General features: G+C 45.3%; 1 protein-coding gene across 1 annotated transcript in view; it reads left to right on the top strand.

The window, feature by feature from the left end:
• RAB22A (RAB22A, member RAS oncogene family) overlaps positions 1 to 24164 on the top strand; it is a 46315-nt gene extending 22151 nt beyond the window's left edge. The window contains exons 3-7 of the mRNA XM_080925094.1: positions 5853 to 5934; positions 12640 to 12711; positions 12789 to 12895; positions 13638 to 13747; positions 18252 to 24164. Coding sequence (XP_080781220.1) covers positions 5853 to 5934; positions 12640 to 12711; positions 12789 to 12895; positions 13638 to 13747; positions 18252 to 18349 — 469 coding nt within the window. The 3' untranslated portion in view covers positions 18350 to 24164. The remainder of the gene's footprint in view (positions 1 to 5852; positions 5935 to 12639; positions 12712 to 12788; positions 12896 to 13637; positions 13748 to 18251) is intronic.
• Positions 24165 to 27066: the final 2902 nt, after the last annotated feature.

The following is a 27066-nucleotide window of genomic DNA, read 5'->3' as shown; positions in this document are numbered from 1 at the left end:
AAAGATTACTTTTTTTTTTTTTTTTTTTTTTTTTTTTTTTTTTTTTTTTCTGTTTCTATAACAAAATAGCTGAGCTAATTCATTTACAAAAGGTAAGAACAGTTCTTTTAGCTTCCAGTTTTGGAGGCTGCGCTGGGTGTTCAGTTGACCCCATTCTGTGTTGCTTCTGTCCTGTGCTGAGCACAGCATCATGAAAGAATATAGCAGAGTAGGCTCTGGGACCTCATGGTTGAAAAGCAAATCAAGAGAAGTTAGGGATCCTCAGTCCCTTTTGACCTACAAAGGTTCATTGCATATCCCAGTAAGATCATGCTGAGTGTCAAAGCCTTAAATACATGAATCTTTGGGAAACACTTGTAAAGTTATTCCTCATTTTCACAAGATGGTTTAGATAAAGAAAGGTCAGTTGACTCATTTCTTGGCACATGCTATCAAAACTTATCAACCAAGCTGGAAAACTCTGCATCTCACCCAGTGTGAGATTGTCTTGCCCAGCACTCCACTTCCAGGACTCAGTCCTACAGACAGCATCTATAAATTCCAAACTACAGCTAACACCCTTGACAGTGTTACTATTGTATCAAGTGCAGTGAAGGAACTTGAACATGCATATTCATACTATCTCAGGTGAGGTAGGTGTGGTGTATAATGAAAGAATCAGTGTGGCGTGTTGCCTTCATGGTTTCAAAAGGAAGGCAGGTTCAGAGAGTCTACTACATGTGCTCATATAACTTGTAGTTCTTCCGAAGAAACTGATAAAGTCGTTTCCTGGGAGGATGAGACTGGTTGGAGGAGTAAGAAGAGGATGTCAGTACTTCCCTGTTTGTACCTGTGAGGCGCTGAAGCATTTCAGTATTTTATTACCTGCAGAAGCCTGAGGGCTGCAGTTACAATTTGGAAACAGCTGAATTGCACATGTGCCTATGCACCTGAAAAGCTGCCTCAGAAGAGCTGAGATCACTGTCCTTCCTTTCACCAGTCACAGCCAACTGTCCCTACCTCCCACCTCTACCTATGAAGCCTTGCCCATCTTTGTCCAAGATCATATGTTTGTGTTTACCTGAATTTGTGCATATCACATAGTGGAGTTCAGAAGATTCTCCTGGAGCTAGACTTAAGATGGTTGGGAGCTGAACCTGGATCCACTTTAAGAGAAAGCAGTACTCCTAACTGCTGAGCCATCTCGACAGGCCCTGTCTATATTCTCAAAGTGCTTACTATTCCCCAGTTGCTGCTCTTGCATCTACTGCCCTGTACGGTCCATCACACACCATGGGCCACTAAGGACCTAGGAGTGAGTGAGTGCACCTTCTAAGCACACCAGGTAGTGTCTCTTCTGTCAGCGTGGCCAATCCTAGCTCTGATCTTTAAAGTAGTGCACATGGTTGAGTTTAGATGGAACACCAGTAAGTAATAAGTGAAGTTAGTCCACGAAACCTACAAGTATTTTGATTTTGCCAATGTTGATGTTTAGATAAGGCTTGGTTTAAAAAGAAGGGATGGTTTTTGTTAGGGTGTTTGTTCTGCAGTAGTACAAAGAGAGCAGCCAAGGCAGAAAGATCACCTTTGTGGAGAGGCACTAGCTCACTAGCTCTCATCCCCAGCGTTTCCTCCCTGCCCAAGCCTTCTCTGGCCTCTTAACAACACTATAGCTGCTCCTCCCTATGGAACCCAGCCTAGGCCAGGCTGCTACTAGTGCAGCCAGTCCTCATTCTCTGCTCTAGTCTCCACTGTGCTCTTTATGTGCTTGCCTGTTACTTATGCTCATGTGCACTAACTTGCCCCAACTTGTAAGGTCAGCTCACTTGCTTTTCTGGGAAGTGTGACTGTGCTCTTGTGGCTTCTTCTGCCATCCTCCAAGTTCATCAATCACTGCAGTCTCTCTACTTCCATCTTCAGATGACTTCTGAAGCAGGCACAGTGGCACATACCTTTAGTCCCAGCTCTTGACTTCCAGGACAGTTAGGGCTACACAGAAAAACTATGGCTTGAAATAACAAAACAAAAAAAAGTCACTGCCTGTCTCTGGCTGCTCATGGTACCTTTTGTGAAAAACCTTGTAAGGATCTTCTAAAGTGTCTGTTCCCCTGACCTGCCCTCCCAGTTGAGTTTCTCAAGGACGGTAGGGAGGTCTTATTCCTCTTGCCTACCAGTGTTTGTACAAGACTTTGAAAGGTCAAGTGTTTGGAGCAATAGGCAACAACACAGTGCTCCAGCTGGGGTCCAGTTCTCTGACCTGGGATCTCAACAGCCCTATCCATGGCTCTGACCCTGAGCAGAGATGGTGAAGATTCACAGTCCAGAAGCTTAGTCGTATTCTAGTTTTATACACAAGCAAGCAAATGGGAAGAGGGCATGACAGCAGCTGATATACTTAGCTGAAGCAGCTAGCTGTGTTGTCATTGTTGACTTATTGTTTATGATATGAAAGTATTATAAGTTATCCATTAAAAGTATAGGGAAGGGGGGACCAAACTCCTTATATATTTTTCTGTTTAAATAAATATCTTGCTAGGTTTTCAATATTTTCCAAAAAAAAAAAAAAAAATTGTGAACATGTGACCAAGGTGCAGAAAATAAAGAATTTGTAGGGGATGAACACAACCCTAGAGAACAGTCTATTTTGCACCTACTGGTGTGAGTGGGTGGCAGCTGCAGTGTGGCCTGCTAGCCCTTACACATGGCTAGGCTCAGATAATGAGTGTAGAAAATGGTAAGAAAGCTATCACTGTAGGGTGCATGCTTGTTACAGCATTTGTGGCTACTCCTAAGACTTCTGCTAGAACTGAAGGTCTTCCCACTTTAGACTCCCAAAGGCTGAGATTATAACCATCGACCACAACACACAGGCTACATCTAGGCTTTACAGACACTGCCCCAGATTGATGTTCCCTCTGTTCAGCAAGTCCCCTCTGAGCCCTAGACACTCCTTGCACTGCTCTTCACCTTCCCAAGATCTTTGTCTCTCTTAGAGGAACTGTAAGGGTCATCTGTGTTCATCTCTTCATGTCCATCTTGGTATGTGTCTAGCAGTGCCTTGTCAGCATATGTAACCTTGAGATCTGGGGTGTTCATTTGACAGTGTGCTGAATTGTTCCTCTGCAGCATGCACAAGGAGGTAGCTTCACCTCGTGTGCCAGTCACAAGAAAGATCTCAAAGTAGGGAGTCTGCAGTGATGCCATTGCACATCTGTATTCCAGGCAAGGTAAACAAGTTGCTGAAGTTAAAGAAAAATTTAAAACACTTTTGTAGCAAGTACTTTCATTGGGAACCGAAGATCGTGACTATTTGATGTGCGTGCAAGTCATATTTTTAGAATGTCATGAAAAATGGAGAAGCATATGAAAGGTGTTGTGGCTTTAAGAAATAATGTAGTAGGGACTTTAGATTACAGAGGTAATAAGATCTGCCGGGGAGACTGAAAAGAGACAGCTTAGTAGTGAAAAATAAGCTTCTCAAACGAGTAAATGGCAGGCTGGGAAATAGAAATGTATCCTTTGAATGGCAGGGAGCCAGGGCCTGTTTTTCAAAATACAAGACACTGAAGTTATCATACCCTCTGCGTCATTTAACTTGAACATTAGAGGAATGATCCTAGAGTTGAAGCAATGATAGCAGGAAATTGGAGTAAAGTCACCCAAAGATTAGGGTTTGATTTTAAGGATTTATTTCAGGAGCTGAGGTTTAAGTGTAGATTAAATATAAAAACGAAGACCCAGACAACTCTTATCACAAAATTGGATGCAAGTAAATAAAAGACAGGCATGGTCACATGGTGTGAAAGGCAGGCTTCAAGTCTATGACTGACAACCTAAAAGTTGGTACCAGTGTAGGGTTAGACACTGAATTGTGTGGTAAAGAGTCTCCATTGTATAGTTAGACCAGTTATGACAAGTCCTGTTCTCAGTAAGCAGCCTCTGCCCTGGTAGCTAGCCCAGAGCCCAGCAGGGACTGTTGAGAAGCAACAGGCAACATCACTCCCAAGTTTGATATTGGTCTACATGTAGACCAATACACTACAGAGAGACACCAAATCTATATGTCAAGGATAAAAGTGATTTGAGATGTCAGGATTTCACTCTCTTGCAGTCAGCAAGGATGCTTGGTACTATAGAATAAAGAGACATCTTAAGAGCTCAGAGGAGAGGTGAGAGAGTGACAGACTGGAACTTGGAGGTCCAACCCATGAGTGAGCACCACACCACCCAGTAAGGTCCTATGACATCCCCCACAGCGAATTACAAAGGCTTTCATGACCATGATGGAGCACAGTGAACGTCTGCAGCTACCCCAGGTTTTTATTGAAGCCTGTGTCTGGCACAAGGGTTGAGGCAGCTAACTGAGCAGAAGGCAAGTAGAACCCTCAGCAAGGCAGCCCTGCCCTACAGCACCACTTCTTTCTGCTACGTTTTGGCCAAGCTGGAGCAGAGCCTTCTCTGACCTGTGCTCATTCCCTGATGTTTGCATGACACTTTGTTCTTTATGTTGGGGTTTGGGGAGTGACTTCCAGTTAGCCTGTGGGCAACCACAGTAAATGTTGACTAAGTTCCAGGACAGCAAAGTGACAGCTACAGAGGAAGAGCTGTGGGCATCCTGGGAGGATGTGCATTGGGAGCTGTGTGGAGTGCTGCTGGGTCTGTGTCCTCTGACTCATGGAAGTCTGTTTTCATTAAAGGAACTGATTGAAGGCAGGGAGGACTTGCAGGAGTTCTGAGCTTAAGGAAGCAGCTCTTGATCCCTGCATCTTTCTTCCTCAGCTTTCAATCCAGCAGGAATGGTTCCTGCTGCCATACTCACATAACATCACAGCATTGTTGATTAAAGCTGAGTGGCAAGCTTTTAGGACTTGTTGGATAGTTTCAACGGAACCCTTCCTGAACAGTAACATGTGATATTTCTTCTCTCAAACCATGTGGTCTCTGACTACTAGGTCTTTCTGAAGTGAGGAGTCTGGATGCTGTTTTAGTTGTTGATTTAGTCAGAGTAACTCACCAAAAATTCCTAATACCTGAACTTTATGGAGAACCTCTACCACAAGACTTTCCCTGGGGCTGCATGGGGCAGATGATACCTGTAGTGTAGCTAGGATTTGCTTCTCCACTTACTTTCCAACCTTAGCTGGGGTTTGGGAGGCTGCCTGCTGGGCCATGAATTTACATAAGTATTTCTAAGAATTCTGATACTTGAGGCACTCAGTAGTCTTCCAGCAGTCCTTCTAATGTGCTCTCCTGAAGATTACCTCTAATTAAGGCTCAGGCATGCCTGAGAATGTCTAGCCATTGAATCATTGTCTAGATTGCAGTGATTGGGGTATAGTTCAAGAGTACAACTCGGCCTGGCGTGCTGACAGGCCTATAATCTCAACATTGAGAGACTGAAGCAAGATTGTGAATTCAAGACTAGCCTGGGCTACAAAGGGAAACCCATCTTTAAGAAACACATGTTCATGCGAGTGCAAGAGCGAGCGTGCACACGCACACACACATACACACACACAGTGCAAACAGCCTCACAAGAATAAAAGAAAATAAGCCCTGTTTCAAAGAAAGTTTTCTTATGACAACCACTTGATTGAATGGCAGTGCCTTGTACTTCACGAGGGAGGCTAAGACATTACTGACCTGACTCTCTGTTCTTAGGCTTCCTCCTCTGTCAGGCAGATGAGCCTAATGCTTTATTTTAGCAAAGGCTGCGGCCAGTGTCTGGCTACCCATCAGCACTCCAGAGGTCCATGGTGAGGATATAATGGGGAGATGGGATCCTGAGTTCTGAGTCTTAAGTGATGATCCCAACTGGGGTGGACACTGGTGTTAAATAGCTGTATTCTGATCATTTAGGTCTCTCTTTATAGGGCATCTTTTATGACCAAGACTGTCCAGTACCAAAATGAGCTACATAAATTCCTAATCTGGGATACAGCTGGACAAGAACGAGTAAGTCACTCTTTAATTTACTATGTTTTTCCGAGGCCCAAACCAAATTACAGCTCCAGATAAACTGTCATCGTCCCTGTCGTCTGCCCGCCGTTCCTCACTTCTTTGCACCAGAGACACATTTCCTTCCATTTGCGTGGGCCAGCCTTTTTCTTTTCAATTAGAGCCACGAAGCCCACTGACGAGGAAAGTGATAATGGGCACTGAGGGCATCTTTATACTTTTTAGTGTCTTAAAGTAAATGCTGACTAACAGGCCTGATAAAGTTCCTTGAGCAGAGTGTGTGATTTGGGGCTCTGTCCTCCAGTAAAGATGTAAAAGAATTAGTGGTAGAAAGGGGAAATTAGGCATAGCTCATTTATAGCTCCCTTTTAAAAGCTAAAACAGGGAACTTTACAGCATATAAACTTTGAGGTTTAAGTGGACAGATTAGCTAATGCATTGCCTTGCGACAGACACTTAAATGCCTGACAGGGAGCCTGTCTGTAGCTCTGGCTGTCCTTGCCTCAGTGGAGAGCTGCAGCTGCAGTGGGCTGAGATCTGAAGAAGTGGGGAGCAGGAAAAGACATGTAATGGGGCATAGAAGCAGAAGCCTCCCTCTGCCTCATTCCATTTTGGACACTAAGTCCAGTTTCCTGATCAGGTACCTGCAGCAGTCACCCCATCATTCAACCAAGGTATAGTTTTCAGATGATTCTGTCGAAACAGCACCTGACAGGAGAAGTTATAAGAAAAATGGTTTGTCGTCACACTCTTAGCTAAGGCAGCACGATACTGTGTGGCAGAGAAGCTGACAAGAGTCACCCCAACAAATGGAGGGACACCACACTGGTGTCTCACTGTACATTTGAGCAGAGGTTATGCCTCAGCCTTGTTGTTGGCTGCCTCCAGTTTGAAATCTGTGTGCCACTTATCAGAAGCTGCTAGCCTTCTGTTTTGGTGGCTTGTGTGCATGTAGAATGGAAGTTAGGATGGCAATCACCATCATTCTTCCATCCTGCAGAGGCATTGCACTCAGAGTTTTACTGGATGTGTGTACACACTGCCCTAGAACTGTGTTAGACTTTTCCTAGGAGTGACAGGTGTGTCCTTGCACTGGATCCCAGGTTTCAGTTACCCCCTCACATGTTTGATGCTCACATGCTGCCACACATGCTCCTTTATCATGGTGACTTTATACTATGAACGTGGAATGAATGCCTAGGCATACCCCTCCACTCTACTCAAGCGGTCATAGGAGCCTGAGGACTGTGACTGCCTGCTGTTTGCCTGCCTCTTACCTGCCCACTTCCAATTGGCTCTTTAGTAGATAGTGCTGCTCTGTGGTACAATCCGGCCTTCCTCCCTGAAGTACCATCCTGCAGCCCAAAGCTGGGCAGGAGATATTGAAAGGTTGGATAGAGGCCTTAACTAGGAGATCTGGAAGCTGGAAGAGAATCGGGAGAGGAATACCATGTGTAGCCAGTTGTCACCATGCAGAAGGACATGACCAGGGCTCCAGATTTCAGGATTAGTTCAAGGATCTATCCCTGGATACATTCAGAACTAGGTCTTCAAAGCTGGACTCCGCCCTACCTCTTCCTGCCAGTCAGCTTTTGTGCTTTTCCAGTGTGCATACAGCTCTGTATCCTATTGTTTGTCTTCCCATCCTTCAACCATCCAGCCTTGGAACCTCCCTCTGTCACACAGAGAGAAGCTATCCTAACACCTCTGTTGCCAGAAAGCGGTGCTTTTTACACTCAGATCTGGAGGTTGTCTTGCCTTCCTCCCAGCAGCTGTTGGCCGTTCACTTCTTCAGCTCTCCACTTTGCTACCTTCAGCTGCCTTCACTGTCACTCAAGTGTTCTGTAGCCTTTGACTTCTGTCCCTGTTTTCCCCCACCCAGTCCTGACCCATGTCACTATTCATGAGAACCCAGACATTGTGGGGAACAACAGTCAGACTCTACTGTCTTCTTGCTGATCCTTACCTCTAGCTATGTTTTAAGGGACCCACAAAGCCCATGTGTCCTGCTGCACTGCTCTCCCTGCCTTCTGACCTCCATGTGGGTCCTTACACATACCTGCCATCAAGCCTTTACATGTACTGGTCCTTATTACTAGCACATGCCTCCTCTAGCACTCATAGGCTTCCTACCAGCTGTTGGAGTCAGAGTTTTCCATACCTCCCTGTACCTTAGTCGGGTTTCAGGTTCATTCTCTATCATTGCCCTTGTTCATTTCTAAGACACTCATTACAAATGGTAATGTCTGCTCAGCTCTCCGCCTTTATTTATAGCTTCTCTCACTGAGATGTAAATATTGAGAGCTGTGCCTATGCTGTCTTGCTTCCTGCTGTGGTCCCAGTACCTGAGAGCAAGTTAATGCCCAGGAGTTAGCTAGACAGTAGCAGATTAACTCTGTCTTCAACTTTGTTTGCACTCAACCGTGAGATTGTCACCTATTTTCTTATTTTTCTGTCTTGCATTAGACTGTGGCCTCTGAGAGGCAGGGACTGCCTTTCTGGTACTCACAGCCCCCAGTACCTGGCTTCAATGTTAGTATTTTTGTCTCTGCTTGGTGGTCTACCTTGTGACAGATAAGGACAGACCACCTCTACCTACTGTGGGTTTCACATAACTCCAGTGATAAATAAGTCTCTGATGTGAACATGTTTGTTGCTTAGCTCTGTAGTGTTGAGATTGTTGGTAGCGACCCAAAACCATTGCAGAATGAAAAGGCTTTTGATGAACTGAACAGGTGCCCTCCCCATTTGACCCTCACATCTGTGGCTACATGTAGTTCTGAATGATGGCTTTTCTGACAAGTTTCCACAGATCACAGAGTGATTTCACTAAGTTGATGAAAGCAAGGAAGAATTGAGTGGTATTTGAGTCCTTGACTGAGGGAGCTTGCTACGTGAAAAGGAAAGAAGGGCCCAGAAGACAACAGTTTGTATATCAAAAGGTTAAGAAGCACCTAGGAAAACAGACTGGAGCCCTCAGATGTGTTTTCAAAGTGACTGTTTCTATGAGGCTTGGGAGAGTCCACTGTGAAATGAAAGGTCCCATGTTGTGTTTGCACATTCCGAGCACAAGCAGCTCACCAGGTCATCTCCTCGCCAACTCTAAATCCTAAATCAGCTCCTAGCTGTAAAATTAAGCCCAAGGTTTCTCAAATGCTGGGTTAAATGAAACTTGTTTTCACAGTTATGTTTATTTTCTTAAGACTAAGCATTTATGAGTGCTTTGTCCACTGTTTGCAGTTTGAATGAGCCTATCTTGTTCCTCTTAACTCAGCACACACAGATGGCTAACATGAGTGTATGTCGTAAGTCCACCATAAGTGCAGGGCAGTATCCCCAGTGCTGCCTGCCCATATGGCTCATCTGTAATGGCTGTGTTCACAACTCTTGTTTCCTCTGCTTCCTCCGGCTCATTGTTCCACAGAGGTCAAAACAGCGTAGAGACCGTCAGTTTTCTAAGTATTTGCAGAAGCAGTTGTAAGTGCTAGGACAAGAACAGCTTAGGAGCATCAAGAGCTGGGATTGGCAGACCGTGGGCCATGTTGAACCAGGTACCCCCTCTTATAAATAAAGTTTTATTGGCACACAACCATGTTTGTCTGTTGACTGTCTGTGCTTATATTCCACAGTAATCCTGTGACAGAAGTGAGAGGGCCACAGAGCTGTTGCTGTTTCCTGTCTGGTCCACAATGGGAAAGCTTGCTGGCCCCTAGTCCAGAGCCAGATTTGGGGATGACATCTTTGGAATCTCCTTATCATTGTTAGTCTTCTTTCTTCGTCAGAACAACAGGGAGACTTTCAAAGTCAGCACAGGAGTATCACTCATAATGGCCTATAATGTCACTCATCTTGGCTTATAAGTGTTGGATAATACTTTACAAAGTAGCTGTTTGAAAGTCCTGCCAAACAACCAGTAAGCAAGGCTAAAGCAGCATACCCAGGCAGGACTCAGGCCTCACAGGACACCCAGCTAGCTCCCAGGACTGGAGCATGGGGTAGCAAAGAGTCAAGCAGGAAATGTCTTTTTTGTTTGATTGGTTTTTGTTTTTCAAAACAAAGTTCCTCCTTGTAGCCCTGGCTGTCCTGGAACTCACTCTGTAGACCAGACTGGCCCCAAACTCAAAGAGATCTGCTTGCATCTGCCCCTGGGGTGCTGGGATTAAAGGAATGTGCTACTACTGCCCAACCAGGAACTGTCTTAAGACTATGGTAATAGGAGATGTCTGAGATGCTAGAGCATCTGAGCAAGAGGAACCCTGGAAAGATAAGACCCAGAAAGGCGGGCCCTCCTCAAGCCTTGTGAATGCACAGAGGGGATTTTGCAAAACAAGACTGAGTAGAGACTGACTGACTGCTGCCTCTTATACCACAGCTGGAGCGTGAATGCAGTCGGCACGTTAGAGGAGTTGGTAAAGTTCTTAAGCATTATGATAGAGCATCTCATTCAGAAGAGAGACAGTGTCCTGGACTTCAGATCCAGTCCTAGTGTAGCCATCCTAACAGTCTTCAAAATCAGTCTCAAGATGATGAGAGTTACTACTCCAAAATGACAGTGTGGCAGCTGGCTAGTGTGCTGTCCTTTGTTACATGTGTGGAGAATTGAGAACAGAGTATGACTCTGTGATGAGAATCTTGACCAGGGTTGAAAGCAGGCCTTTAAATATGCCCAAAGGTTCACAGGATGGCAGACTGACTGCAGATGGGAAGCTGTGCAGAAAGGAAGCTCACAAAGAATAGAGTGGAATGTGAAGACTGAAAGCTACAGTGTCAATACAACAGGTCACTTGGAAGAGCAGGGAAGGGGGGGCCAGAAAAGTCTGGGCAGTCTCAGCAGCACCAGCACCCAGAAGGGATGAAAAGTGATGGGGGTGCAGGAGAAAGACGGTATTCCCATGGTTGAAGGCTGAATTCTTCCACTTTGGTGAAACATCAACTCTCACGTCTAAGGGCTTCAACAAACCTTTAAATACAGGGGCTCTAGTCAAACACTGAAGATGTAGAAAAAAATCCTCAATCAGCCAAAGATATACCATATACCAAAAGACAATGTAAGTGGAGTTGGCTACTCAGAAGCAGTGGAGGCAGGCCAGTGGACAGTCTGTAGCACACTGTAGGTGTGCAAGGAAGTCCATCTGCCACAGCCATCTTCCAGATACAAAATCAGAGTCCACTTGGGAAGGTGAGAGTGAAAGTTGAGTAGCAGCAGCCCTAGAGATGGCCACAGAGTCCTGCTGACCGATGAGGGGCACTGCTGCTGACACCATCTCTTTTCTTCTTCACAGCCTCTGGGCAGATAGCTAGTTCTTTCAGCTGTTAGTATCCATCGGAAGCACTTGAAATAGAAATGGACTAGAGAAAGTTATATTGTAGTTTTGAGAACAACCACCTAATAAGGAATCCAGGGAAGAATAGCTAAAAAGAGAAGAGGGCTAGGACTGGGCGCACTAAGCCTAGTTTGATCCCCAGCACCACATAAACCAGGTGCAGTGGTTATACCCATAATCCCTTCATTCAGGAAACTGAGGCTGGTATATCAGCAGTTTAGGGTCATCCTTAGCTACATCATAAATTCAAGACCAGCTGGGAATGCCTTACTTACTGTAGAAGGGAGGGAGAAAGGAACGGGCATTTTTAAAAATTGAACAGATTTGCAACAAAGCCCTAGATCTGTGTCTAGACATAGCAGATCCATTCTCAGATGAAAAGAGCCAAGCGCCCCACTGAGTGAGAAGAGGTGGCAAAAGTGCCATGTAGCAGACCTCATACATCTTGCTTCATGGGGGTTGCAGTCCAAATGTCACTACTTTATCAGAAGGGTGACAATGAACTAAGAGACATTAAAGACACAGGAATGCTCTGTGTGTTCTGTGTGTTCTCTGAGGAGAGAACACACAGCCCCACAACGGGAGGGAGGAAGATGCAGTGTATAGATGGTGCATCACTCTTGGGGACCAGGCTTCAAAGCCAGGGTATAAGATGACGTTATGACCCTTGGTGGGGGAACACCACACTGGGACATTTGCCCAAGACTCAGATTTGAGTGAGGAAAGAGCTTCACATTTTCTATCCCACACTCATCCATTGAATTACCCTTGCTTTGAGGACAGTCCTTTTGCCTTCTGTATCCCTCTCTAGTGTGTGGTGAGTGGAGACAGAAACTGCTTGCATTGTGACATTATAGAAGAGAGATGAGACCTATGCATGGAGATGTCAGAAAAGCAAGTTGCAAACTCATTCAAGCAGTGAATTTAAATGTGCATTCATGTCTAGGACAATCAACATCTAGATTACAGTGTGATCTCTTTGACACCCAGTAATGCAGCCGCTTCTCGGGAGAACCATTTACAGCATGTTTTTATCTCCTTAGTTTGGGAAGCCAAAGTTTAAAGGACTATTGAACAAATGAATTTGGGAATTACAACATTGAGTTCAATTAAAAAGCCTTTTTAGCTGAAACAATTGTTTATTGCCCCATATTCAATTCCTATAGAGCTGTTTTCTGGACTGTCTTCTGAGACATTCCTGCACTGCGGTCTGTCTTTGCCTTTGGTAATTATGGGTTCTTTTGCTGTAAAGCATTATGGCATCTTCTGTGGCTTCAGAGAAAGATTACCTTTTGTGCAGGGATAATGGGCTTCAGAGTCTGGTAAAAGGACATCTTTCCCTGGCTGTCCAGTTTCATTGCTGCTTCTCCCTCTGCAGTTCCGAGCGTTGGCACCGATGTACTATCGAGGGTCAGCAGCAGCCATCATCGTCTACGACATCACAAAAGAGGTAAGACTCTATTCATTTCTCCTTAGCTGCCATCCTGTGTCTCTCAGGCCTCTAGCTACTCTGTTTCCATACTGCAGGAGACGTTCTCCACCCTGAAGAACTGGGTGAGAGAGCTTCGCCAGCACGGCCCCCCCAGCATTGTTGTTGCCATCGCAGGGAACAAGTGCGACCTCACTGATGTCAGGTGAGTCATTAGACGAGAGATTCCCGTGCCGACTGTGTGTTCCTTTTCTAATGAGCCACATCCAGGGTAAGAGCCTAGCTTTTATTTTATCTCTGACATTGAAAATTTTCTTGTGTTACGTGGTTGGCCCTGAAGTTTCAAGATAAAATGAAGAGTTAAGGCATTTGGAGTTAATTATATTCCATGTAGACAGGTGTGTAATTTACTCTAACATTAGTGGTATCACACATGACATTATCTGAGATCATTGCCTCCCCAGGCTGCTATGACACACACAGTACCTGAGTACAGAAAGTCCATTTTATCGACAGTCTCTGTGTATCACATCTGATTCCCAAAGGAAGGGCCTTGGCTTTGTTTTGGGGGGTGGCTGGGGGGTGGTGTTTAATATATAGAAGTTTTAGAAAACCTTATCAGGAAGATCCTGTAACTGGAAAGACTGCCTAGGAGGGCTCAGTGGTTAAGAGCACTGACTGCTCTTCCAGAGGTCCTGAGTTCAGTTCTCAGCACCCACACGGTGGTTCACAACCATCTGTAATGAGATCTGATACCCTCTTCTGGTATGACTGAAAACAGTGACCGTGTACTCACATACATGAAATAAATAAGTAAATAAATAAATCTTTTTTTAAAAAGCTGCCTGGGCTCATGCCACAGCTGATCCAAACATCCTTCTGTTCACGTAGGGGTAGAGGGAGGTCTTAAGGGACAGAACCTCTGACTAGCAATTGTTGCCTTCCAGAGAAGTCATGGAGAGAGATGCTAAGGACTACGCCGATTCCATCCATGCCATCTTTGTAGAGACCAGCGCAAAAAATGCAATAAACATAAATGAACTCTTTATAGAAATTAGTAAGTATCTCAGCATCTTGTGGGTTTCCTCTGTTCAGGGCAAACACAAACAGAATTCTCTTTGTGGTTAAAAGTCTCACCTTGTTTGGTGTAGTCTCTGAGACTGTCCAGGAAAAGACATTTGAGCAGATGAGAACAGCCAGTATGTGTCATGTGGGGTTTCTGGGTGTTGCATGGTAACCTCCTTTACAGAAAGAATACCTCTCAGTGTTGACGCCATTCTGTGCTCTTCTCTTCTAAATATGTCTCATTTACTCATCCAAAACCATCAGAAGTGAACAAAATAAGGTCTGGGAAGATGGCTCAGTGGTTAGAATCATATACCGCTCTGCCAAAGGACCTGAGTTTGATTCCCAGTACCCACATCATGCTCAAAGCCACCTGTAACTCTAGCACGTGGAGATCTAACACTGCTGGTCTCTGCACAGCTGTGCTTTTGTGCTCATACCTGTATGCAGACATACACAGAGTTAAAAGTACTAAAGATTTCTAGAAGAAGAGAAGAAAAAAATACCTCAAGGGAAATGAAATGTGTATTTGATCTATTTGTAAGAAAACCTCCAAAACTAGCCCTTGGCAAGGAAAGGGTCAGTCCTCTTCCCCTTCTCTTACTTCTCAACCACTTGTGTTAACAGGATGATGCAGTGAGAAGAGGCTGCTTTGAGCCTTGGGATTCTCTGTATATCACATCTGTGTTTATTCATTTCATTCAAATTCATCAAAATGTTTATTGGGAACTGTTCCAGACTCAAGGGATCAGCCTAAAGAAGATAGACACAGCCCTTGCTCTCTGAGAATGCATGTTCTGTTGAGGGAGTCAGGCAGTGAACTCCAGATAAATAGGGTCATTTCACATAATAATAAGAAATATGAAGAAAGCAATTGTGGTAGATGTAAGAAAAAGCCCCTCTGGGGAAGAGTTGGAAGCTGAGGCCTGATGAAGGGAGACGGCTGAGGAAGGTCTCTTTGAGGGAGAGGGACGGGAGCTGAGGCCTGACAGTGTAGGCCTCGAGGAGCTGGATGATTTGCTTTAACTGAGCATAGCCAGCTCCCAGATATAGTAGTCAACCAAGCACAGTGCATTTACCCATGAACTGCCCTTGGGTTAAGATCCAAAGTAGCTGGAAGCTAGAAGGACTCTTGGTGAGGGTGAAGATCATGAATTGCAGGAACCATCAGAGCCATGCTGGGCCACCCAAGGAAGCAGGGCTGCAGCACCCATAGCTGGGGTCACAGAAGATGGCCCCCTCTGGGGTCTGGAGATCAGGGCTGTTTGATTTTTCATCTTGTGTTACTAGAATTTAAGAGTGAACACATCTGTGATAGTTTAGATAGCTCAAAGATGTAGATTTTTTTGTATGTGTTCCATTGTTTCATTTTGGCCATTAATTTAAACTTTTCTAGAGTCTTTTGCAGACATCAAATAGCCAGTGTGGTCTGCCACTGGCTCACTCAAGCGTCTCTTCATCTCAGGGTTAAGACATGGTGTTGATAAGTAGCAGGTAGCCTGGGTTGTTCTTGAAAGGCAGCCTAAGTTTTGTCAGCAGACTTCACAGCCTTTTCAATGTCTACATATAGCGTGTCATCTGTTGAAACCATCCCTGGTTTTGTTTTGGGTTTTTTTTCTAGTTTTAAAAATAAAGGTAGTGTACTGTATGAGCAACACTTCCTTATACCAAACCCCGACAAGCAGGGTACAGCCCTGTGGTGGTGACTTTCCTATCATGTCCTTGGGTTCAGTTGCCTGCACTGCAAAGAGAAAGAGACAGACGACACACAGTACACACCGTGAGTAAGAAGATGAAAACCAGACAGAGATAGAAATCTTTTTTTTGTTTTTTTTTTTTTTTGGTTTTTTTTTTTTTTTTTTTTTGGTTTTTTTTTTTTTTTTTTGGTTTTTTTTTTTTTTTGTTTGTTTGCTCAGTGAGTATTGTCAGATAACTTGAACCTGGCATACAGGCTTTGGATTGAAACATAATGTACATACAGGAAAGGGCAGTTTCGAAGCATAAAGCAATGCATTGTCTCAGAACACAGCCTGTGTATGACACTCACAGCTGTTACCCAAAGGATAACCCATCCTGATAGCTGCTTTTGTTTCCCATGTTTTATTTGTATTGTTTGTTTGTTTTTTGAGACAGAATCTCACTATTTAGCCCAGGCTGGCCTCGAACTCTATGTAGATATCAGGCTGGCCTCGAACTCACAGAGATCTGCCTGTTTCTGCCTCCCAAGTGCTGGGATGAGAGGTGTGCCAGCATTTTACTGCTGTATTTATTTCCTCCATTGTCTTCATCTCCTGTAGCCCAGGCTAGCCTCACACTCATTCTGTGACTGAGGGTGACCCTGATAGCCTCCTCTCCCTCCCTCATGACTCCTAGAATACACTTGTCCCACCAAGTCTCATGCTCTGGGCTGTGCTTGGAATTGTACCCAAGACTTCATATGAGCCAGGCAAGTACTCACTCTGTCAGCTGGGTTCCATTACCAGCCTGCTTACCATTCTGTGTCCAACTTCTTATTCTATATGTGTGCTTACATTATCTTACAAATGCAGATAGTCTCAGGGCTGGTATGTGTTAGTGTTTGAACTCACAGTTGGGAAAAGAAGAAATGGAGACTGTTTACAATGTGGTTGTCCCTTCTGCTGTTGACAAGACACTGGGCAGTTGTTTCTGACTTAGGGTAATTACTGGCTGCACTGTTGAACATCCTGTGTCCTCTGGGGAACATTTGTATGCATCCTGTGTCCTCTAGGGAACATCTGGATGCATTTTGCTTGGTTATCTCTGCGCCCGAGAGAAAGATTGCTGGATCCTTAGATTTGCATGTCCTCGTTGTGACTTCACTGCCAAACAGTTTGCAAAGTGGTAATTGTGCCAGCTGCTGTCCACAGAGGTGGTGTATGAAATTTCTTCCCTGTCAGTCTGTAAGAGAGGCAGGACCGGCAGTACCATGTCTACCTTGAAGCTAAGCACCTGTCCGTCTACAGATTTCTACCTTCTCTCTAGAGTTCTTGTCCCCTTGCCTACCTAGCCCCACCTGCCTTCCTAATGACTCGTGCCTTACTCTGGATACAGCCCTGGCTGATTATGTTGGAAGTACCTTCCCCTTGGTTTGACTTTGATTTCTCAATTAATCCTCCAGTGAGCTGGCTGCTTAACCTAAACTATGTCCTTATTTTCCTTTATGATCAGCACAGTTCCAGCGTTAGAAACCTTTGGCTGTGCCCAGACCATAAAGATGTCTCCTTCTTCCAAAACACTTGTTTAGAAATCTTTTGTCACATTTCAGTTGCCTCTGTGGTACCAGCTGTATTTCTGTTTCTATTTATTGAGAAAAACGTAGTGACAGTGACCTTCAAGAGACTGTTGACTATATTTGTGATTTATTCACAGCAGTGTTTGCAACACATTTGGAAAATTGGAGAACACTTTCTTCCCATGTAGAAGTGATTCTGTGTCCTGTCTACACAGGTTACAGCTCACAAGACTTGGCAGTCATACCCACAGAGTTGTCAGGGATTGTCCCTCACTCAGCTGTGCTAGAGAGACCTGTCTGTTTTCCTAGTTTAAACAGTCAGCCTTTTCCCAGTGCTGTGCCACTAGATATGGGGGTGTCATAGTGGAAAGCAAGCAAGACTGAGGGCTCGGGGTCTAGTTCAAGGATGCCAGTCCCATGGAAAACAAGGCCAGCTGGTGCTGGTTTTCTGGTAGCATTTGAGGTGTTGGAATAGCTCAGAAAGGAGGGCAGGAGCCTTTGGACAAGCAGCCTGAGCCACAGCATTCAAGCAGGTGGAAAGTCATTGGTGGTTTTCTTGAAGTCAACATTAGCCCCACAGCCATGAAGTAAAGCCTGCCCTTTTCTGTGATATATAAGATAATGCACAGCTCTTCAGAAAGTAGGTTGGCAGCACCTGTCAGACATTAAAGTGCACAAGGTAGTTAGTGGGAATGTGGTGCATATGCAGATAAATGCCCTGGAGTAGAACAGGGCCCTGGCTCCTCTCCTGTTCTGTAATCCCACCACACAGTTGCTTGGGATCGACACCCATCAGTAGAGGGGTGGTTAGTCTAGGAGATTGTGAACATGCTCAACTATTCAGAACAAAAGCAGTGCACTGTGTGTTGTGTGACCATCCTTGGAGGCCAAAGTGCCAGGTACAGTTTAATTTTTTTTTTTATTTAAAAAGTTTACTAACTACTGTGTGGCATCCTTATTTGGCTCCTGGAATAGAAGTATAAGATGCTAGTTTAAGAGCTGGAGACATCTGAAAGAAAGACTTGTGGTTTCTGGTGCTGTGGCGATGTTTTGTTCTTTGCTGTGGCTGGTGTCCTGTGGGTCCAGCATTAGGTGACTCTGCTTCAGGTGAAGCAGCACACTCTGTTCCTGTCATCTTGCTGGTCTTACCTGGATGAACCAAGCTGGATGAAACTGAAACTGTCAGGCTGTGTTGCCAAAATAGTGTCTGAGACCGAACTCATTCCATCTCTCTCTGCTGCAGGTAGGAGAATTCCATCCACTGATGCCAACCCGGCGTCTGGCGGCAAGGGCTTCAAACTCCGAAGACAGCCATCGGAGCCAAAGCGAAGCTGCTGCTGATGACCCAGGACCTGACCCTGATGAAGAAGCAGGTGGTCCTGGATGCTGCAGGAGAGCCGTGCCCTGCCACTGCCACCGCCTCATGCTCTTTATGCAAACAGGACTCAGAGAACTGTCTGTTTGGTTCTCTTCGAAGACTGCAGCAGGTGTCTCTGCCTGCAGACTACTATGGTGGACTCTGGCATAGTGACAACCTAGCTGAAAGGAGCATCTGATATGGATGGTAGGACTGAATTGCTGGTACTTCTGTAATCAGGATTTCATGTATCATTTGTAAAGGGAAATGAGCACTTTCATGGATCTTAAGGGAAAAGGCTGTGGAGATGGTCATCTCCTTGGTCCTCATCTCTAGTGTCAGTCTCTTCATTAAGCTGTGGGAAGTGATTACAAGTAGAGGGATGGGTGTTCCTGGAACTGCTCCCACCGTCTCTAAAGCACTTTCACGCACAGTAAATTAACACCGCTGCCACCACCACTGCGGCTGCTGGTTCACCTTGGGTTTGCTTCTGACTCTGTATATGTGAGAACCCACGCACATTAGTTATGGTCACCTTTCTACATAAACGCTCACGGTCCAGGCAATGGGGTAGAGAAGCTACCTGGAGCCAGTTGAGTTGCATGTGTCTAAACTGACGGGCAGTGGTTTCAAAAGAAGAGGAGAGAGCAAAGCAAATGACTTTTTTGGTGGGATGGTTTTGTTTTTGGTTTTTTGCCCAGTTTGTTTTGGTGGGAAAGACAACTGTATGCTGCCTAGCATATGTAAATTTTTATAGTCTATATTTATGAGACCATTGCTTAAAAAATTATAAATTATGTAAATATATTACTAACTTGAGTTCCTTTCAGTACCTATTTAGTCCCATGCCCAGTCTCCAGTGTGCCCACCCGTCTTTCAGCCTGTCCACAGGAGACTCTGAAACCCATTTACCTTGTGTAGAAGCATGGAGCACTTAGCTCGAAGCTTCCTTCCTCCTTCCCTCCCCTTCTGTGTCCCATCTGGAAGTGGCAATAAAGACGTGCGCCTCCGTGACAGCCTCCATGACAGCCTGCCTGGTCTTTGCAGCCCTGGGCAAGAGTGAGCTCCTCTTAGGTCCTCCACAGAGCTTGGACCACCTGCTTTAAGAGTGCTTTGCTTATTGACAGCCCGGCCCACCTTTCCCTCCTTTATTCTCTCTTGCCTCTGTTAGTGCTTCACACTCTTTTCCCTCAGGAGCCTAATGAGGTTTTTAATATAATCTAAAAATAAAGCACCCAAGTGAAGCTGCTGGAAATTTGTTCCTGGCCTAATTTGGCACCCTTCCAGCCCGGGTATTGTAAGGGAAGGAAATTTACAAGATTAAATAGGAAATGAAACAGCTTGAATTTTAAACCAAATTGTGTTTTCAGAGCTGTCCTTAACTGAACAGTCAAAACTTTTAAAAACAATTGTTACTACCTTATGCCCCTCCCCCACTTGCTTAAGCCACAGAGGGTTTGATGGAATGAATGGCAGCCCAGATGATCTGAGTGAGGCCTTGTAAACATCCCAAGTTGCTTATCCCTACTGAAGTCAGAGTCTGAGCACCTCTGTATAAACAAATACAGTGCTACTTGGCTCATGTGGACAAGGCTGCCCGTGTGAGGCCTTTTCTATCTCGTTTCACCAAAAGATGGTATAGATTCTTGGCCTGAACAGTTGGGTGAATTCCGGTTGTCGTGGCACATGAGTGTAGGAAGACACCTCTGCGTCTGTTCTGCAGCATCCAATGACTGGTCTCCCCTCACGTGTCACATGGAGGGAATGACTGAGCACAGCTTCATGTCTTTCGACGGGATGAGAAGCATAGACGCCATGTTCGCGTCTTCCTCGCCCTCTCTGTCACCAGTCTGTCCTGCTTGGCACATTTCTGTCAGGCCTACCCTTTCTGCTCGGTGAGCACAGGGAGATCTCCACTTACTGTCTTCTCCTTAAGAGCGCAAGAAAACCAACTCATAGTGCTTATTGACCATATTTTAGATTAAGCAGGAATCTAATGTACATTCCTTGTTTTCCTGGCTGTTTTTTAAGAGAAATAGCCAGACTCCAAAGACGTTAAGACATAGCCCCTCCATAAAAATCTTTGGTTCCCTTGTGACGCAGGACCATTTTTTAAAACTTTGAAGAATGAACAGAAGGGAAGATCTTTAATTAACTGCCGGTGTGTATTGATCTCTTTCAGAGGAACTGGAATAAGCTCCTTGCAGGTGTCCAGTCCTAGGAACCACTGTCTCTCCATGTCTCCTCCTACATAAGTGTTTTTCTGATTCTGGGATAACTAATTAACTATCATTTGGTGATTAAAGGGACGTAGCCTGAGAGCTGATTAAGTGTCCTTCAGTGTAAACGCTGAGAAGTGATTGGGGAGAAATACCTACTGCAAGCCCTTCTGCCTCCCAGTGAGACGCCGTCTGCCGCTCGTCAGCTGCCTCGAAGACAAGTGCTGGACATGGCAGACGAGAGGCTTATTCCTCTTAAACTAACCCAGTCCTTGTTCCCCATCTATGATGGCGTTTAAAGTGTCCGCCTCCTCTCACTGTGCTCCTGTCCCTTCACTGCCTACCCAGGCCAGAGGCTTGAAATTTTCTTATGAGAGGCTTGGCTACTTGAAGAGGCCAGTGTCCTTGTTGAGATTAGCTGCCATACGGATTTTTTAATAGATAAAAGGGAGGGGGTGACCCTTGTTTAATTTTAGGGCTTCTCTGTAAGTCTTACATATATTCCTTGTCTCCAGGAGGTAAACGGGTTTGAAGGCTTTCTAAAACTCTAAGAGACACAGTACTGAAGATGTTTTGTAGTAGGTAGCTGTCTCCTGGCATCCCAGGCTGACAGACCAGAGGGCCTGCTGCTCTGTTTCAAGAGTACCATGTTTGAATAGGTGGGTTTGGTTTGGGATACATTGCATGCCAGCACATCAGCCTCCACATCCCAGAAGACAACAGTTCATTGCCTTCTGTCTCTTTCTGCTGCAAAAGACATTGATGGGGTACAGCTAACCATGGTAGTAGCTGGCCCCTGGAATCCCCTGGAAGCCTTCATTTAAACTTGTTCTGAAGGGACAAGCAGCATTTCAAGATATGTTCCACCTCTTAACAGCTTATCGGTTTCTAAGGAATAAACGGAGTGTACCTTCAAGATCCAAGCTGTCAACTAAGTCTTGCTTGGTCTCCTTGGCTTCAATACTGTATAAGATAAAGCTTAAGATAGCCATGAGTATGTTTTTTGTTTTGGGGTCAGCACTTGCTATGAAGGCTGATCACAAATTCAATCCCTGAATCCTACATAATGAAGGAGAAGAATTCCATGGGTTGTCCTCTGATCTATACTCTCACACCACACCACAGCACACCACACCAGTAAATGTCCTAATGTAGAGGATAAACAGCACTCTGCAGCTTTAGAAAAGGAGGGTCAGATAGAATTTAGCCTGAGACTCAGAGGGATGACCTCAGTGAATTTCCTGTGGCAGCAGAAAGGCTTGTCTCGACTTCCAGTAATAGAAAACCAGGCAATTTGATTATCTGATTTTCGAGAAATGTTAATGGAATTCCAGGGCATTTGTCCTGTTTTATGTGCAAATGAAAGTCTAAAAAATATTAGAAGGTTACTTCACTTCTCAGGAGCCTCCCTTCTGTATCTCGGAAGGTGATGAGCAAGAGACCTGCCGTGATGAAGTTCATTAGATGTGCTGCAAAGGGTAGATGAATAGAGCTTGGAATCGTCATATTTCTCAGCTCGTCCTTCAGTGTGCTCTCAGCACAGAGGAGAGCGATTTACTCTCTGGAGCTAGGACTTCCACCAGCATGCATCATGTTTAATTTGATGGTCTGTACTATCAAAAATAACTAATATCTGTGTTCTTTCCTCTCAGAGAGCAATCAATTATAGATGTGCTAGAATATTTTGGCTTCAGAACAAAAAGGGATTCAGAAGTTTAATAATAAAAAAAAAAAGTCTCAGGCCTTCCATCGATGCCTTTCATTATGTTGAACATTTTAGATAGCAAGATTAGAATATATAAGTAGTAGATGGTGAGATTAAAATCATAATGTCCAACAAACTTAAGAAAAAATGTTTTAATTTGCTGTGCGTTCATTTTATGGTGCCCAGTGCCTCATCAAAATGCTACATAATTACAACAAGCAAAAACCCGGGTAGCTCTCCACAGACAGGCCTTAAGTGCCAAGCTCTGTCTGCCAGTTAATAGGGAGTCCTAAGACAGCAATGATTTTTTTTAAAGAGCCTTCTTTAATTGACAGTTTTCAACTACGGGTCTTAATGTCCTCCTTAATCGCACAGTAGAAACAGCCTGCTGGCTTCCACATGCCACTTCTTGATTCGGGAATTTTCCAGTGTTTGGAAGCAGGTTGTTTGCAGCGGTCCATTGGAGAGAGTCATCTTCAAAATAGCATGTTGCACACGGAGCCCATGTTCTTTACTCAGAGCTAGCATTGTCAAGGAGGCCCCAGGCATCAAAAGGCGGCAGTGTGCTCCAGCCACTGCTCCACGAGGCCGGGCTTGAGTCAGCGCTTGGCGGCTGCAGCCTGCCCGATGCTCCCTACCCTAGGCACTGCCAGGCCTGCCCTCGGTACTGTTTGCCTTGAGGACTATTCCTAACATTGTTGGGCCTTCTCTAACACTTGGCATTTATACTTAAGTAATCCCCCCCCCCCCGCCCCGTTGGAAAGGCTTGGAAGCAAGGGAACTTCTTTCCCTCCCATCCCTGTTTGAAGTTTACTGCATGGTGCATGAAACTTTCTCCACTTGGGTCATGCCGGTGATACCAGACGGACCAGGCAGCTTGGCAGGGGGAGGATGATTGGCAGCTGGGTAGTCAGAGCAGCTGATCGAAGCTCTACTTCTAAACCATTTGTTAGGCTGTTGTAGACAGAACTATATGCCCTGGAAAGGATCCTTTTTTTTTTTTAACTCGACCCACTCAGTCTTTTCATCATTTTACATCGTGAGTCACTTACACCATCATCAATCACCACCCTGACCTTCAGAAATTACCACCTGCCTTCCACAGGATTGGCAGGGAATTCTCCTTCAGGCTCCCTGCCCCAGCCACCTCGGCACATATGATGACGCACCCTTCTCTGTAGGGGAAAGAGCCCTCAGGACTTGTAGAAGGCAGAGGCAACTACGTTGACAGAATGTGATCTGTTGCTGGTGATAGGACGATAGGCTGAAAGATCAGAACCCACGGAGTCTGAGAGAGCACTTGTCAGAGGGTTTAAAAGACCAGATCAGACACCTAGAGAGAAAAGACAATCTAAGCCCTTGTACCAGCAATCCTTCTTTTGTCCTGAGAGTGCCATCCCTTGTCAAGACCCAGTGCCAGGAGTAAGCAACCTGTGCCTTTTACAATAGCATCTATTTGAAAATGGAGTTGCCCCTGGTGTCCCAAGCCTGGTAGCACTCTAAATAGCCTGAACTTAAAGCCACGGTGGCTTCACAACAAATGACATACTGCCTGCTTACCTGTAACACAGTACTGTGGTGAGGATTTGCCAAGCCTGTATGGGTGTTCAATGACTATTTTTGCAGTCTGATCTTGGGCTGGACCTAAGTCTATGTAAACTGTATGATGTCCGTTTTGTTTGTAAATGCCGGTTAAAGAAAACTCAGCCATTTGCTTTTTGTTGTAAGATTTCTCTTCTGTGTACTTCTGTTTGCAGACAGTAGGTCTGGCACACTTTGGAATAATGTTTCTTCAGCTTGACTTCCACCGTGTGCTTTTATAGAGTGTGGCATGCTCTGTCACGAAAAAGTTCCTGTTAAGAATGGTGTAAACATTTTGTCAATAAAATGCTATGTTTACAGATGCATGTTTCAGCCTCCGGTATTTCTCTGGCATTCATTCCAATTCTTCTCTGTTGGTTTTGAGATGGATTCTCCTTGTGTAGTCTAATGATTTAAACACTCCCAAGGATTGGGATTTCTGGTTGTGTACACCATACCTTTCACTCTTTATATCCTTCTAACCACATATTCCAAAGACATTTGAGACAGATTTGGGACATGGAGTTTGAGAAGGTAGTGATGGTGTCAGGTGGAAGGTTGGTGTGTCTGTGGTCTTGGGTGGAAGGTTGGTGTGTCTGTGGGGTCAGGTGGAAGGTTGGTGTGTCTGTGGTGTCGGGTGGAATGTTGGTGTGTCTGTGGTGTCAGGTGGAAGGTTGGTGTGTCTGTGGTCTTGGGTGGAAGGTTGGTGTGTCTGTGGTCTTGGGTGGAAGGTTGGTGTGTCTGTGGTATCGGGTGGAAGGTTGGTGTGTCTGTGGTGTCAGGTGAAAGGTTGGTTTGTCTGTGGTGTCAGGTGGAAGGTTGGTGTGTCTGTGGGGTCAGGTAGAAGGTTGGTGTGTCTGTGATCTTGGGTGGAAGGTTGGTGTGTCTGTGGTGTCAGGTGAAAGGTTGGTTTGTCTGTGGTGTCAGGTGGAAGGTTGGTGTGTCTGTGGGGTCAGGTGGAAGGTTGGTGTGTCTGTGGTATCGGGTGGAAGGTTGGTGTCTGGTGTCAGGTGGCACACACACACACACATACACACACACACACACACACACACATGTGAAGGCCAGAAAGCACTGAATTTTTTTCAACCATGTTTTACACCTTAATTTTTGAGACAAGATCTCTTGCCCAAGCTGGAGGTCACCATGTGGTAAAAGTGGCTGGCCAGCAAATTTGACATCCTCCTGTCTCCACATCCACATCATTGAGGAGACAAGCACACTCTGTCCCCCATGTCCTTTTCATGGGTGCCAGGGATCAAACTCAAGTTCTCATGCCTGAAGAGCAAGCATGTCATGGCTGAGCACGTCTTCAGCTCTGGTTTTCTGACAGCAAAGAACTGTTGTCTCCTTTCACATTTTGTGTGCGTGTATGTTGAGACATCATCTACGTGCACCAGCTATGAGTGCTGTTGGATCTGGCCTTGAGTCAGAATAGCACGAAGCACTCACATTCACTCCTGCCTACATCTCTATAGAACACTGCCTGTAAACAGACTCCTGCACTGTCCATCCTGTATCCATAGGTGCTGGGTTGCTTCCAGATTTTTGCTGTTATGGGGATGCCTTGATGAGTGTTCCTGGTTGCCTAGTTGGTCTACTGCTGCTTGCTTTGTTTTGGGTTTAAGACAGGATCTTACTCTAGTGCTGAGTATCCTAGAATTCACACTGTAGTTCTGGCTGACCCAGAGCTCACAAAGAGCCACCTACCTCTGCATACTGGGGTGACAGGTGTGAGCCCCCACCCTGCTGCAATGAGCATTCTATGGTGTGCACATAGCATTTCTCTTGGGCACATCCTCAAAGTTGCGCCCCTAGCTCCCACTAGGCATGTGGTATTTATACACAGTTTTTGCTCTTTATCAGAGGGACTTTGCTAAGGTGGCCCCTCCATAGAACCCACTAGCAGCGAATCCCTACTGTTCAGTCTCCCTGGTTACAGCCTAGAAGTCCTTACCCCACATCCAGCAGTAGTTATTTCTGAAGAGAGAGGTTGGGCGACAAGCACCTATTTTGTAAATAAATCTATTCTTGTGCAAGCTCCTACTGTGCACATGATTGCCCTTATTTTCAAAACACAACCACTGGGAGGAGAGAACCGAATCCTCCAAGTTGATCTCCAACCTCCTCATGCATGCTGTGTCAGAGATGTGCCCAAATTCATGTCTCAGAGAACAATACATGTTTAAGAAGTCAGGGCTGTCCACTGTGTCACTTCCATGCCTTCTGCTCTCCACCCAGTGTGCTGAATAAACTTGTTTTCTTTCTGCTCTGGCAAATGCTTTCACCAGCTAACCAAATCCTCACCACACCTTGCAGGCTTCAAAGTGTTTACACAGCCTCTGAAATCACAGATAAAATTTTAAAAACCTCCTACACTTCTCATCAATGAAAATCAATTAAACAAACAAACAAAACAAAAACCACAAAGTGTAGTTGTCTGGTTTTCCCCTAGCATGCCTGAAGCCCTGGGCTCCACACACAGCACAGCACAAAATAAACATGGTACCACACACCTGAAATCTCAGGAGGTAGAAGATGAAAGGCCTAGAATTCGAGATCACCATGGCCACTTGTCATGGTGAAACACTCCTTTAATCCCAGCCCCTGGAAGGTAGAGGCAGGCAGATATCTGAGTTCGAGGCCAGTTTGTTCTACACAGAGAGTTGCAGGGCAGCCAGGGCTCCACAGTAATACTCTGCCTCAGAAGACAGACAAAACCATGGGGCCGGGAAGACAGCTGAGTTAAGTACAAAGACCTGAGTTTGATCCCCAGAGCCCACTATAAAAAGTCAGCTGTGGTTTATGCTTGTAATCCCAGCGCTAGGGAGGCAGAGACAGGCAGATCCCTGACAGCCCAGCCTACAACCCTGGCCAGTGAAAAATCACATCTCAAACCAAAAGTCATCCTTAGACCGGAACATGTGCACGTGCACATACAAACTTGCACACTTGCAGCTGCTCGAACACACTGGAGCATTTTCTGTTTCACTATAAAGTTTAGAGCTGGCTTAGGAACAGCGTGTAAAACTTTTTACAGGGCACATTTATTTTCATTTCCTCCTTTGCCATAGGTCTTTTCAAGCTATCTTAACACCTCATGGAAGCAAGGGGATAGAGAAGTGTAAACGCGTACGAAGAGAACAAATTAGTGTCTGGCCCATCAAGGCAGCACTTACTCTGGGAGCCAGCATCA

This window comes from Micromys minutus (assembly GCF_963924665.1).
Source record: "Micromys minutus genome assembly, chromosome: 11".
NCBI lineage: Eukaryota > Metazoa > Chordata > Mammalia > Rodentia > Muridae > Micromys > Micromys minutus.
The sequence above is the reverse complement of the archived record's forward strand: the minus strand, read 5'-3'. Positions and strand labels throughout refer to the sequence as shown.